The sequence below is a fragment of the Mucor velutinosus genome, assembly GCF_035048745.1.
Source record: "Mucor velutinosus strain NIH1002 chromosome Unknown tig00001544, whole genome shotgun sequence".
NCBI lineage: Eukaryota > Fungi > Mucoromycota > Mucoromycetes > Mucorales > Mucoraceae > Mucor > Mucor velutinosus.
In genome coordinates, this window is record NW_027041908.1 from 385041 (window position 1) to 399535 (window position 14495).

General features: G+C 41.4%; 7 protein-coding genes across 7 annotated transcripts; 1 reads left to right on the forward strand and 6 right to left on the reverse strand.

Annotated features, from left to right (window-relative positions):
• Positions 1-130: 130 nt before the first annotated feature.
• Positions 131-1570, reverse strand: MPP10 (U3 snoRNP protein; the record flags this gene model as incomplete). The annotated part of the gene is made up of 5 exons (XM_064824733.1): positions 131-671; positions 732-916; positions 981-1182; positions 1235-1425; positions 1493-1570. 5 exons carry the CDS (start codon positions 1568-1570, stop codon positions 131-133), a joined length of 1197 nt encoding a protein of 398 aa, XP_064680110.1.
• A 238-nt stretch (positions 1571-1808) lies between these two features.
• Positions 1809-3555, reverse strand: ATC70_005446 (uncharacterized protein; the record flags this gene model as incomplete). The annotated part of the gene is made up of 4 exons (XM_064824734.1): positions 1809-2308; positions 2366-3010; positions 3073-3135; positions 3201-3555. The coding sequence occupies 4 exons, from the start codon at positions 3553-3555 to the stop codon at positions 1809-1811; spliced, it is 1563 nt and encodes a 520-aa protein (XP_064680111.1).
• Positions 3556-4390: 835 nt separating this feature from the next.
• Positions 4391-5334, reverse strand: ATC70_005447 (uncharacterized protein; the record flags this gene model as incomplete). The annotated part of the gene is made up of 5 exons (XM_064824735.1): positions 4391-4576; positions 4637-4705; positions 4766-4888; positions 4943-5117; positions 5183-5334. 5 exons carry the CDS (start codon positions 5332-5334, stop codon positions 4391-4393), a joined length of 705 nt encoding a protein of 234 aa, XP_064680112.1.
• Positions 5335-7224: 1890 nt separating this feature from the next.
• MDM12_1 (Mitochondrial distribution and morphology protein 12) lies at positions 7225-8001 on the reverse strand (the record flags this gene model as incomplete). Its single annotated transcript, XM_064824736.1, has 3 exons — positions 7225-7517; positions 7583-7783; positions 7854-8001. The coding sequence occupies 3 exons, from the start codon at positions 7999-8001 to the stop codon at positions 7225-7227; spliced, it is 642 nt and encodes a 213-aa protein (XP_064680113.1).
• Positions 8002-8320: 319 nt separating this feature from the next.
• On the reverse strand, positions 8321-9421 carry ATC70_005449 (uncharacterized protein; the record flags this gene model as incomplete). The annotated part of the gene is made up of 2 exons (XM_064824737.1): positions 8321-9121; positions 9419-9421. 2 exons carry the CDS (start codon positions 9419-9421, stop codon positions 8321-8323), a joined length of 804 nt encoding a protein of 267 aa, XP_064680114.1.
• Positions 9422-9988: 567 nt separating this feature from the next.
• On the reverse strand, positions 9989-11060 carry ATC70_005450 (uncharacterized protein; the record flags this gene model as incomplete). Its single annotated transcript, XM_064824738.1, has 4 exons — positions 9989-10327; positions 10387-10551; positions 10618-10632; positions 11052-11060. The coding sequence occupies 4 exons, from the start codon at positions 11058-11060 to the stop codon at positions 9989-9991; spliced, it is 528 nt and encodes a 175-aa protein (XP_064680115.1).
• Positions 11061-11298: 238 nt separating this feature from the next.
• On the forward strand, positions 11299-14327 carry ATC70_005451 (uncharacterized protein; the record flags this gene model as incomplete). Its single annotated transcript, XM_064824739.1, has 9 exons — positions 11299-11546; positions 11604-11646; positions 11731-12037; positions 12103-12320; positions 12375-12476; positions 12536-12653; positions 12714-12861; positions 12918-14229; positions 14286-14327. The coding sequence occupies 9 exons, from the start codon at positions 11299-11301 to the stop codon at positions 14325-14327; spliced, it is 2538 nt and encodes an 845-aa protein (XP_064680116.1).
• Positions 14328-14495: the final 168 nt, after the last annotated feature.

Sequence of the window (14495 nt, forward strand, 5' to 3'; positions counted from 1 at the left end):
CGGCTGTTTATCCAATGCAAGCTTCTGTCTGTGCACACATTCATTATAAAGCCAACTAGATTGTAATTAGACGTTTTATTTCGCTAACTTTTGATATGTGAAGAAGCAAGGGGGAATATACGCATACAATTTATTGGGGTTTACCCTTTTTAAAATCGTCAACGACTTGTTTGTAAAGCTCATCATCGACCATGACCTCAGCAGCTGTCATGGAAAGACATTTAGCAGCACGCAAAGTGTCTTGATGAGCAACTTCCGTCTTGGCGGCAGCAGCGAATTCTTTTGTGTGATTGGCAGCAGTAGTATGGATACCGTAAGCAGGATGGATGGAAGGAACAGCATAACTAAAGTTGCCCATGTCAGTGCTGCCTGTGCTAGTTTGCTCTTCATCGAAACGAGGTTTGTAGGTGATACCCTCTTGCTCCATGTAATGCTTGTAATTCAATGCCATGGCGTCATTCATGAACACATCCTCGACAGGTCCCAGCTTTCCCCATTGCATCTTGATCTCACATCCAGTGGCAAGAGCAGCTGCCTTAAAGCAGTTATCAACACGAGGCTTCAATTCCTTCAACTGATCCTTTGTGATAGAGCGAGCGTAAAAGTGTGCGGATGCATAAGCAGGGATGACATTAGCAGCAGTACCACCGTTAGTGATGATACCATGCACTCTATAAATCATGCCTTGTCAGCTGTTGCATTGCCAATGTCTGTGCACGAGTGATATTTACCTGTCAGTAGCAATCATTTGCTGTCTCAACAAGCCAATATTATCAAGACCTTGCATCAAAGCATCCAAAGCATTAACACCATTCCAGGGTGCCATACCAGCATGCGATGCCTTGCCAAAAAACTCAATATCAGCGGAATCCAATGCCAACATTCTACCGTAGATGCCATCTGTAGCAAAAGGATGCTAGTAACAGCACATGTTAGATCAAGATCTTTTCTCTACAACCATTTGATTTGTGAATACATACAAGCATCATAGCATAATCGACGTTGGCTTGAAGAACGCCCTCCTTGACAAAGTTGATCTTACCGCTGGTTGTTTCCTCAGCAGGAGTACCAAAGAGCACCACGGTGCCTTGCACCAAATTCTGTTCCATCAATGTCTTCAAAGCGAGTGCGCAAGCAAGACCTTGGACAGTGATAATATTGTGACCACAAGCATGTCCCACACTAGCAATGTTATCAGATACATTTGTCATAGATCAAAGTCTACTGCTATTACCCAGGCAAGGCGTCATATTCGCACACAAAACCCACACGTCTGCCAGATTTACTGTTGGAGAACTTGGCCATGAAAGCTGTCTCCAATCCAGCAGCTTGATAGGTAACTTGGAATCCTTTTGATTCGATGTATTCAGTCAACAGTTTGTAGGCATGGAACTCTTTGTTTCCGAGTTCGGGGTCATTGTGAATCTGTGTGTCGAAACGCATGTCAGTTTTTCAAGCGATACTCGTTGACTGGCTTCGGTCACATACATACCTTAAGACTGATTTCTCGGAGCTCTCTGTCGAGGCTCTTGATAGTGTTGGCGATGGATTCTTTGATATCGTTGTTCATGTTGTATGCAATGATAGCAAGTTGTGAAAGAAAAGTTGAGTTGTCGGGTCTAAAGTCCTTTATTTAAGTTATTTGGTAATTTTCCCCCGAGCATCCGGTGATATTCTGTATAAAGAGCATTGCTAGACAGAGTAGCAGACAACGGACTATCAAATGTTACATGCGGCAACCAATGCTCTACTTTGTATAAGGTGTCACTACGTTCAACTGTTCTTGATAAAGCAGAATGGGGTATATATTAAGTCAACTGTTTGACGTTTTCGTGTCTTGGGATTAAGCGTAGATTATACGTAGAAGGAGACCAAGTGGCAGCACGCACATCTCTTGGGACATCTACATTGATAGGATCACCCGTCGTCTCGAATTTAAAGCTAGCTAGCAACATGGAGGTAGCCATATACAAGTTGCGCTCAGCTAAATGAATGCCGACACAGACACGACGACCAGTGGAGAAACTGAGATGAGGACGATCCTCTACAGATTGTGTAAATACTTTGCGTTCTCGACTCGACAGCACATAGCTCATATGACGTTCAGGCCTAAAAGCATGTGCATCAGGATACCGTGCTTCATCTTGATGAACGGCAAACAGGTTCATGACAATGATTGTGTCTTTGGGAATGAACCAGTTCTTGTAAACGTCATCCTTGCTGGTAGCATGAGGAATAGCAATAGGAGCAGGAGGACGCATACGAAGGGTTTCCATGATAATGCATTGCAAATAGGGAAGCATGGGCTCTATAGAACTGCGCAATAAATATCTATTGGCATCACAATTCTGAAAACTACACCTACCGTCTTGGGCTTCAGGAAGTCTTTCCAAGCCAACCGTGCCTTTGATCTCCTGGAATGCTTTATCTTGAACCTCGGGATGGTTTGCCAAGAAAGCCAGCATCCACTCCAGTGTTGATGTTGATGTGTCTGAGCCAGCGCCCACAAAGATGCCCACAAAGTTCATAATCTGCAAATCCGTAAGTTCATTCAACTTCATAATCTCCTTGACAAAGCAATCAGGCACAACATCACTGTTCTTTTCCATTTTAGCCTTGAATTGCTCCAATAAATTACCGTAAAACTCAATCTGTTCATGGCGAATATCAAGATACTTTGCTCTCTTTACTGGCCAAATCGTCTTCAAAATAGGAAAGAACTCGCGGATCTGATCAGAAGGGCTTATGGTGCTGGCAGCTCTTTCTGTGATTGTAAACGCATTATGCAGGGCAGGATCACCAGGCTGATAGTTGCACATGTCTCCAAATGCGATGGCAAGAATGCTGGTCATTGTATAGTGCTCAATTAGATTGGACAATCGAACACCTTGGCCAGAGAGGTTTGCTTTATCATAACTCAAGTTGTACAGATGAGAGAGCAATACAGTGCGGCGATCATCCAGAATCGGCTGATACTCGTTAATTTTATTTTTGACTAAACCACCATGTGCTGATTGCGTATATAATCACAAGATCAGTATATAAAGCCTGTATACCGAGACACACACTTACCAATACGACGTAATCTACGCCAGCTAGCACCATAAGGAAAGAAAGCAAAACCTCCACCTTCGTCTATGAATGTCAAGGTACCAATCTATTAGTGTTCACAGTTGCACATAAATTAATGAAAGACGTACCTCCTTGCATAAAGTCATGAACAAGTGTATCTGGCAAGTTTCTTGAGGAATAGACAGTGCCACGATCAACGATCAGATCGCGAATTGTTTCAACAGAGCTCAATACAATCCAGCGCTGCGTTCCGAAATAGCAGGTAAAGATGGGACCAGCTTCAAGGCTCCACTTGTAGAATAGTTGCTGAATGGGAATAGGCTTCACGAGTTGCAACAAGTGTCCAAGTACAGGTAGATATCCAGGTGCTCTTGGAGGGAGAGAATCTAGCTTTTTCTTGTTTTCATAGTAAAAGTAGATGGCGCTGGCAAGAAACAGAGTTCCTGCAACAGGCACAGCGAGTGTTGAGGTCGAATGAGCCATGATGATGGTTTGGAATATATAGAATAGAAAAAGGTGAATAAACACATTGATATAGGATTCGGCTAAAGTCATTTTTAGATGAGCTGGTGTGTGTTTTTCAATACAATTGAATGTGACACTTGCATGTAAACCCATTTTTATATACTCTGTCCTCTTTTGTTCGACTAATCAGGAAAAACCCTGACTTTTCATAGAACTGGTCAAGGACTGCATGCATTCGACAAAGAAATGCGCTCAGTATCGTTTCAACAGGGGCATGAGGCTTCTTTAGCAGCAATTTTATCTTGCGCGTTGCCTGCAGTTTATCTCGTCAGAAATCTGACTACCAAGGATAATCCAGTTGACCATCAAGATGAGTCTTAATGCAGCAATCAGAGTGCCATACATACTTGTGCACAGCCTCAGTTTGTTATGTCGACCAGATTGAGTGCAACAAATGGAGATCCTTCTTCCAAGGAGGGTATGCGCATGCCACGTCGTTTTGTAAAATAACAATGACAAAAAGTTGAACTGAAACACTGTCTTCATTCTGCCAAATACGAGGGACCGTGCCACTGGATATATATCTGCTAAATCCAATTGCTTGTTGCCATGACAAAGTGCTATCATTTATTGTACAAAATGTCCTCAAGTACCGTATAGCACATGTGCGTATTTTCAACCAAGGCAGCTAAGCGCTATGCAACTATATCTCAAGCTCTGTACCTGACTAGAAAGGACTCTATTTCACCCCCCCCCCCTAAACGACCGAGCGCGAGTAGTTCACATGCTGATCTTTCTGCTAATGGCAATTTGCACCTATAAGGGTATCGTCTTGTAGATGTGTTTGGCAGCTTTAAAGCAGATCCGACTGTCCATAGACATCTGCTATGATGGTGATGACAATGTTTAAAGGAGCAAGATTCTGTGGTGCATTGGCTCTCATTTTCATGCATTCTCTTGACAAATCTCGAAGCACAGCTATGTTTTTCGATGTCAGTACAGGATCCAAGAAGACCAGTAAGCTAAATATCCATTGGCACTATCCAAACCCATGCATCAGATGTGTTCATTCATAGTCTTTTGATTGTCCATAATATACCTGTAATGCAATGTCTGTAGTTGTGCTTAACCATTGTATGTGATACTGCAGCAATCGCAATATCGTATGCTACACAATTCAAAGGCTGATTCGGTATGCCGTATATGCCAACTATGCATCTTGCCTTACCTGTGATAATGTTGGTATAAATGTGATGATGTCTTGCTTTTGTGAGTAGAGAATCTTGTAAGCTTCGTCGATGGATGTAATTTCTTTGTGAGTATGGCATGGCAGTTTGTTGTGTTGCATGTACTATCATCAATTTGATTTAGTGTGTCTAAACATAACAGTACAAATGTAAATTACCTCTTGGTAAGATCTGAATGGCTTTGAGAACCCCTTTCTCCATTCATAAGAAGCTTGATCCTCCACCCTGCTGGCATCATTATGGAAAAACTGAAAATGCGACGGTAAGTTGACTTTTTTGGTTTTTGTTGGTGGTGGAGCAACTACAGTTTGAGCGCATTTCTTGGCTTGTCGACTGAATGTTTGATTGAGTCGTTTTTCTTTTTCAATAGGATTAGGATGTGTCTAGAATAACCTTACCGAACAACCAGCAAATAATCTTCCCCAGAAACAGGTATGCCGTTCACCATATCTGGCTCCTTCTTACTCAGAGGAATGGCTGATTTTGTGAATTCTTCATCTCCTTGATCATCATCAATACTTGTATTTTGCGAGAATAATCGTTTTGACATGTTGATAGTATGGAAATAAAAGATGCGGTAAAATGAACCGCTAAAAAAAGCAGGACGCGACATGAAAATTATTCAAGTTGCTAGGTGATACATATCCACCTAAAGCGACGTAAATTCAGCTGCAGACCAAGATGGAAACTACATTGGCATGTTCATGATTCTTGGTGATGGTGTAAAGTCCTTTACATGCTACTGTTGTAACATAATTCTGCTCTCACTACTCAAAACCAAGCAAAACACAGCGAGGTTTGAGTTCATTTGTGCCGTGTTTTCTCGTGTTAGAGGCTGTTTTATATCAGCAGAATAGCTCCAAACAATTGTCCTTATCTAGCACTTGTTTTCTGAGACCATTGCTCAACTTTTTGGGGATCAAAAAAAACATGGACAAATATCGACCAAAAAGCATGAGGTACCCCTCATGGCTTTCATCAAAAATCAAACGATCGCGTTTTTGACCTTAATAATGAAGACTTTTACTATGGTATATTTTGAATCAAAATGTTTCTATCGACCTAGCGTAACATCTGAAATCATCTTTGTGGAACTTTGATATGTAAAATTTCGACTTTTTGGCCAGAAACCTCTTTTCATATTTTCGTAAATTGCTCAGTAAGTTTATTCAAAACATCCACCTTATTTAGTACCGTTGGATGCGCGTTGAAAAGTACTCCAAGAAAGATTAAGGGAGGAAGAGCTGACCATCACGATTTATATAGTCGAATTTTGAAAAATAGATTTATTGAGTCGAAAATAAGCAAGATCTGCCAATCTGGAGCAGAAGTTGAGCGGATTCTTAAATAACTTTTTGGTTGTCAACATCAATGCCACACTCAAAGTGAAGGTAATTATTGCTATTGCTAGCTCATAATAAAGAGAGTTCTACGGATTAAAAGGTACTATAGCTCAACCTAAATACATTGCTTTGCTTTTTTTTTCGCACATTTCTATATTGTATAGGTTTAATTGCTGCAAATTGCTAGTCCAAATGCGAAGCTTGAGGTAAAACACAGATGATCACTTTGTTCAGAGATGCATGTAGTACGTTGGGTTTGAGCCTTACTTTACTCCATGGTTGATACTTTCTATAAAAATAATTGCAATCTAGGTAATCTAAAGCAACATAAAATAAACATCCTTCTAATGTTACTATATTAAATGTGGTGATCTCCTCTCTATTAGCAATGGCACTAATAAGGAACTGCCGTAGCAAATTTCGCAACAACTAATGATCTAATCATTATAGAAGAAAAATGCTCAACCATAGTTGTATATTTATTTATAAATACAGCCATCGCATATATGCGCCATCACATATATGCACCAACTGGTCAACATGGGTCAACTTGCTCTGTAAGAATGTGCAGGAACTCGAGCAATTAAACAAGTGAGCTTCTGATCACACAACAGGAGTACATTTCATCGGCAAAGAATTACTCTATAAGTTTATCTATTCTTGTTTAAGAAATAAAAGAGTGATACTTGATCACTCCACGCAATAATCAGAAAATGCCACTTAAAACTGAATTGTGTTAAATACACGTGGATATCACTTTTCTTCATGATGACAATATGTGAATATCAAACAAGGAATTTCCAATTGTGGCATTATCGGGAAGGAGCAGGCCTAAACAATCAATTGCATATGATATCTCTTGAAACTGATAGGACAGAAGATCAAATCAAAATAGGTGTGATAAGGGTTTTATTTGATGAAACGGCAGAAAAAATGACCACTGGTGCACGCTATATTCTCCTGCATTTGTGTCACATTTGATGAAATGTTTAAAGTAATGTTTATTTGATAATGAAATGGGGGTATTATTACTACTACAAAGAATATATATATATAGTAATAATGGATATATAAATGCTGCATGGTATCTAAACAACTTACAATAGTAAGTCCTGTCTATGTAAAACGAGGTATTCCTGGACCTCAATTGAATTCACAAAGCAATTGTATTTAATCAGGTTCAGAAAGGATAGCTCCAGTTGATTGATTTCTTGCAATGTGTAGAATCGACTGCAAATGTTGGCCATGCGTGCATTATTCAACCAAACAGGTGTCTCCTCTGTTGACGTTTGTTCTTCTGGAACAATATTTTGGCTGGAGCCCCAGCATGTGCCATGTAAATATTTTGATGCCACAAGTAACGAAGCTACAAAGATGCGGTGAATGGTATCTACATTCAAGCTATTAATAATCTACCATCATCACATCATGTATACATGTACACTATGTACGTACCTTGGTCGCCAATTGCATTTTTTGGGAGTGCAGCTTTACATCTCTCTATATAAATCAGAGCAACAACAGCAATGTGACATGATATGCGAGCTTGTGATGTGATTTTCAAGATAAAATAAACTAATTCAGGTGCGGTACGTTTTGATCCAGCTGGTAATGGTCGAGTGGGAATGAGATCACACAACTTGAATGCGAAAAAGTCTATTTTATATTTATTTTGTTATGAGATTGGGGGCCTGGAGAATGCGTTATTTTCATGTCCGTGTAATACCTGTTAAGACGGAAGGCAATGGTCGATACGGATGATGTTCCTGGTGTTGGCCTTTGAGGTAAATGTTGTTGGCTGTGTTGGTCGCAGTAGTTATCGTGATGTTGCTATGCTTGGAATTGATTGTTGAGGAGGATGGGGATGTCAACATGTCGAAGTTGGATGAAGAAAGAGAGGGGAATAGTTTAAAACAATAAATACAATGCTTATTTATATGAGATTACCCAGAGCCCAAATTAGGCAATCTTGTGCCTGAATAAATCAATTTCCCAATCTGAACCAATAACAGACATTTCAGTTCGACAGCTGACACTGATATGATTTATAATAATCAAACGTTTGACAAACAGTTAATTGCAACTTTATAATTTGAATGAAAGAAATATTATGTATCAAGGTTTATTTACAGTTAAGAGAGAAAGAAAAAGGAAGTTTGTAACAAATTAGCCAATTTTAATTTATTAAAGTATTTACTGACGAGCAGCGATTTCCTTAGCAGCAATGGCAGCACGCTTGGCCATCTTAGCGTTGGACTTGGGACCCATAATACCGCCACCCCAGTGACGACGAACATCTTCCCACTTCTGGGCAAAGTTGGTGTTGACAGCAGAGACGATGGTAGCTAACTCAGCCTTATCAGCCTCAGAGACTTCGGTCAAAGCAAGAGCAGTGGCAGTCTTCTTGTGGACAAGTGTACCGAGACGAGCCTTACCCTTGACAATACAGTAAGGGACACCCATCTTACGGCAGAGAGCAGGGAGCCAGAGAACCAACTCAATGGGGTCAACATCATCAGCAATGACGACCAATTGAGCCTTCTTGGCCTCAACCAAAGCGGTGATGTGGTTGATGCCGTACTTGATGACAACAGGCTTGTCAGTCTTGGCAACCTCCTTCTTCTCAGACTTGGCAAGAGCAGCAGCACGAAGACGATCACGCTTCTCGTTCTTGGACTCGGGTCTGTACTTGTGCATCAACTTGAAGACTTGAGTAGCAGTGTTCTTATCCAAAACATGGGTGAATTGGTTAAGAGCAGGAGGGACCTTGAGACGTTGGTAGATGATCTTCTTTTGACGTTGAAGTTTGACATATTGAGGCCACTTGACGAAACGAGAGACATCACGCTTGGGTTGAACATCTTGACCAACACCAAAGTTCTTGGGAGTCTTTTCGATCAAAGGATTGGCAGCAGCCTTGGTGGTTTGCTTACCCTTAACGGCGTAGGGGGAAGGAGCGACCTTTTTACCGGTAGACTTCTTGGTGGATGGAGGCTGTCATGGAGTGATAAGGGTTCGATCAGATTCAAATTCTTTTACAAATTCACAACTCTGATAAAACTACACTCTAACAAGTTGGATATTTCCGTGAGGAAATAGAGACACAACTCAGCCAGAACAATTGTTTACACCCATTTGTCACAAAGGATACTTTGATTCAAAATATAGGATGGATATTTTGTATACATAAAAATACAGCCAACACAGATTTATAGATGAACCGCATCCTTTGATCCAAATAGGAAGCAACAAGTGAAGTTTTCATCGTATAAAAAGAAATTTTGAACTTACCATTAGAACAAGATGGATGGATGGATGTTTAAAGAAAGAAACAGATGTAATTCACCACGTTCAACATTTCTTTTATACCAGAAAAAATTCGCTTGTACGCTCTTTTGTAGTCATCTCCGTTCCAAATCAACCAAATCCGGGCAGCCATGGAGGGTAGACAATTTGTGTGAGATTGACTGGACATGCTGGATCAGAAGCTCAATCAAATAATGTCTTGCAGAAGCATGCCGTTTCTAGTTCAAGTTGGCCCTTTATAACTTGAGCGGAACATTGCAACAAAATACTTCCAACAAAGCGCAGCTTATTCCTAACATTAGATGTAGCATGTCTTCAATTTTAGCATAATCAAAACGTAGAGTGCCATAGCCCTTGCACTATTCAATTCCCTTCATCCTTTAAGCTACTTTTCTAAAGCACAATGCACACTACTTTTCCAAATTCTATCACTCTAATCTGCCATACAATATCAAACACCATTCAATCCAAGCTAATCATCAATGTTCAATCTATAACAACACGAGACGTATGCTTTTTTAATTGAAAAAATAACACAAGCTAAGAAAAAACAATTTAATAGAAAGTGGTAGGTCTCTTGGCGACAAAGAGAGCACGGTGCTTCTTTTCGACGTTGGCAAGACGGTGAGGCAAGGGGAAAGCAAGCTTGGGGGTCAAGAGTTGCTTGATGTATTGACGACGGACATCGGCATCCTTGACTTCAGCAACACGGATGATTTGAACAGATCTGAAACGAGCACGGTGACGAGCAGCCATGTCTTGGTAACAGGTCTCAACAGCTTCGGTACGGCGCATAGCACGGTATTCCTTGTACATGTTGTGGGTACCGGAACGAGAATCGTAACGGATCCAGATACCAAAGTTCTTGATTTGTTCAGGACGCTTCTCGGCAATCTATAATACAGTCGTTAGTAAGTGTTGCATTCCTATCCCCATTTCTGAAAGATACATACAAGGTTGACAGAGACAATCTCACCAGCAGCCTTCTTGACCTTACGGAGCTTCTTCAAAAAGTACCAGAAACGAGACTTGGCAACAACAACGTTAGGAGCAAAGATGCGCATACGGAAAAGCTTGGGAGCAACTTCTTGGGCGGAAGGGAGTTTACGACCAACCACCTATATCAATTCAACATGTTAAGCACGACATGATTTAATTTCAGGCTCTATCTACGCAAAAGTTACCTGATATTCGTGGAACTATTGACAGGTAACAATGAAAAAGCAGAGATTAGGTTAGCAAACGGAACTGACATCTTGTTATAAACAGCAATTTGTACACTATCCATCGAGATATCAAAGATCCATGCTGACGGACATTGCGGTACGGTTCATCTGATAAGTAATCTCAAGCTGCCCCTGATTTCAGTATGCATGTGGTGGTACATTTCATGATTACTTGCTGTCAATACGCTGTATATAATGTGATGCATACGGTAGGATGGATGCTGAGATGCCTCATGTTGGATGGATGGGCGGATGGATGGGATCGCATGAATCCATCATGTCAAACTCGTAATTTATATGGTTGTTGGTTGAATCCGCATGTCGATGTCTTTGTATCTTAATGATAGTTGTGTACAAATTGCTATTTAAATGTTGATGCAATGATAACTTACTCTAGCCATCGTGCCTATAAAGAAAGAGAGAAGGATTCAAACTGCTTGCTTATATGAATTTGTCTTTTGTTTCGATATGCCCCCACCCCCTCTCCCCCCAAGTACTACAAGCGAACCCCCCAATTTCATTAGTTACCGGACAGATATGTTTCAGACCGGACAATTTCTTTCGCTTATCATTTAATCAAATTTTTTCAATACCTACATGATCACACCTCTCCACCATTTTCTCTGCATTCACATTACTATGGGACCAAGGAAACAAAGACCTAGCGGAAACCCATTGACAAAGCAAATCGAGAATCGAGTGATAGCATGTCTCAACAAGTACAAGGCAGCTGGCTACACTGACATGTCGCCTGTCACTCTTCTGACCTACATTAATCGCAACGAACCTACATTGCGCAGACACAAGAGTCAAGCCATTGAGCTCGCCCTGGAGAAAGCACTTGATGCCATGGAAAACGAGTCGGCTAGTACACAGCCCGCTGAATCGTAATGTGTTTCTACAGACTTTATGTGCCAAATCGAAATGACTAACCTTACTTATAGATCTGGATCTGGTGATGAAGAAGCAGCAGCAGAGTATGCTTTGGTGAGTGAGATAAGATCAGAATCATGGTTGACTGAATATCTACCGCCGGGAACATTCTCCAAAACTAACACCACTCCAATTAAGCCTGCTCAAGACGACAATGCCATGAACAAATCTGTCACTAATTTGTGGAACCTGCACAAAAGTCCAGCAAGCAGTGGTGCTGCCTCTCCAGTCATTAAATCAGGGGCTGCTACACCTGTAAATGTATCCACGCCCATCAACGAGGAATTGCCCATTATTCCTATTGCCAACGAGGCAGAATTACCAGCCACTATACCTGTTAATGACGATAATGCAACTGCTAATGCTGCAGCTGTTGCCACATCCAAATCGAAAAAGAGATCAAAGATGACCAAGGACGCTGGATCAGCGCCCAAAAGACCCAAGAGTATGTGCATGTACCAACGTATGTAATTTCTGTGCTGATTTCTTTTTCTTTTTTTTTTATCACAGCTTCATCAGAAACTAGAGAGGCACCTTTCATCCCTAAAGCCAAGCTGTCCGATTTAGGTGGCATCGACCATTGCATTGAGGAAATCATGGAATTGATTGCTATGCCATTAGCACATCCTGAGGTATACCTTCATACGGGTGTTCAGCCACCTCGCGGTGTGCTTTTGCACGGTCCTCCAGGTTGCGGTAAAACTAGATTAGCTCATGCTATTGCCGGTGTAAGTGTGATCCTGCTTTAATTGTCATGATGTGGAACTAAGAATTTGAATCAGGAATTGAATGTGCCATTCTTCAACATTTCAGCTCCTTCGATTGTATCTGGTATGTCTGGTGAATCTGAGAAAAAGATCCGTGAAGTGTTTGAGGAAGTCAAAGTAAGTTGCAATTCTTGAGGATGCTTGATGTTGGCGTGCTAAATGTGATTTGCTGACAGGAAAATGCACCCTGCTTGTTGTTCATTGACGAAATTGATGCCATTACACCCAAAAGAGAGACTGCACAGAGAGAAATGGAACGTAGAATTGTCGCTCAACTTTTAACCTGCATGGATGGTATGGACTGGACATGCGCTCTTCATGAATGTGTGTATTGATAAACCCTCTAAACGCTAGATTTGTCCTGGGAAAAGTCTGACAACAAGCCTGTGATGATCATTGGTGCTACAAACAGACCCGACTCTTTGGATGCTGCTCTTCGTCGTGCAGGCAGATTTGACAGAGAAATCAGTATGGGTGTGCCTGATGAAAAGGCCAGAGAAAAGTAAGCTCGTCTTGGATTTCATGATGGACTAGTTAACTCACGCTTATTGGACACAGGATTTTAACTGTGTTGGCATCCAAGCTTCGTCTTGCTGGTGATTTCGACTTTGCAGAGCTTGCCAAAGCAACACCAGGTTATGTCGGCGCCGATCTTCAAGCGCTCATTACCACAGCAGGCGTTACAGCCGTAAAACGTATTTTCAAGCACCTGCAAGCAACTACATTTGCAGAGAGATCCAGCACCGTGCTGGAAAAAGTAAACGAAATTCAAATTGACGAAAACTCGATGGATATTGACGATGCCACCATGTCAGAAGTCGCACAATCAACATTAGAACAAGATGATACCATAACTGACCAACCTATCCAAACCACCACAGTCGAAGAATTCGAAGCACAAACACCTCTCGAGCAAATTAGAAACATTTCAGAATTCATCAAGCATAAAGAACCCTTAACGGAGGCACAACTCGAATCACTTGCTATTACACACGAAGATTTCAAGCACTCGCTTAAAAAAGTGCAGCCATCCTCCAAGCGTGAAGGTTTCGCCACGGTGCCTGATGTGTCTTGGGACGATATTGGTGCGCTTCAATATGTACGTGATGAACTGCGTATGGCCGTGGTGGAGCCTATCAATCATCCCGAGTTCTTTGAACGTGTAGGCATCACCAATCCTGCTGGTGTCTTGCTCTGGGGTCCTCCTGGTTGTGGTAAAACGTTGCTGGCCAAAGCAGTTGCCAATGAAAGCAACACCAACTTTATCTCTGTCAAGGGCCCTGAATTACTCAACAAGTATGTGGGTGAGAGTGAGCGTGGTGTTCGTCAAGTGTTTGCTCGTGCTCGTGCTTCATCTCCTTGTGTCATTTTCTTTGATGAATTAGATGCTCTCTGTTCTCGTCGTGATGATCAACAAACTGACGCCTCTGCTCGTGTGGTGAATACCTTGCTGACTGAATTAGATGGCGTGGAGAACCGTAGTCAAGTCTATGTCATTGCAGCTACCAATCGTCCTGATATGATTGATCCTGCCATGTTGCGTCCTGGTCGTTTGGATAAGCTGCTCTACGTTGAGCTACCTACGCCTTCTGAAAGATTAGACATCTTGACGAAATTGAGCAAAAAGACACCACTAGGCCCTGATGTGGATTTAGTTGAAATTGCAAATGATGCTCGTTGTGAAGGTCTCTCTGGTGCAGATCTGGCCTCCTTGGTGAGAGAGAGTGCTGTTGCTTCCTTGAGAGCTAGATTCTATACATCGGGAGTCATGGCTTTGGATGCGAAATCATTAAGCGCTCAAGATATCTTTGTGACGAAGAAAGATTTCGATATGGCATTTACCAAGGTGTCGCCTTCTGTTCTCCCTCAGGTAAGGATCATTTTTGTATTTGGGTGCTCTAGAATAGATGCTAATTTCTTTCATAGGACAAAATCGCTTTTGACAAGTTGAGAAAGAAGTACGGATAAACAGCACCGTAATAATTACTTTTCCTTATAGACATTTTGTTGTATATTCTTTCTCTGTTCACCAAGTATTATCCCCACTTTCCCTTTTTCTTTTATCATGTAACCTCTATTAAAAACAGATATGTAATGTACTCTATCATGCGAAACAGATGAGGTTGCCACATTTTG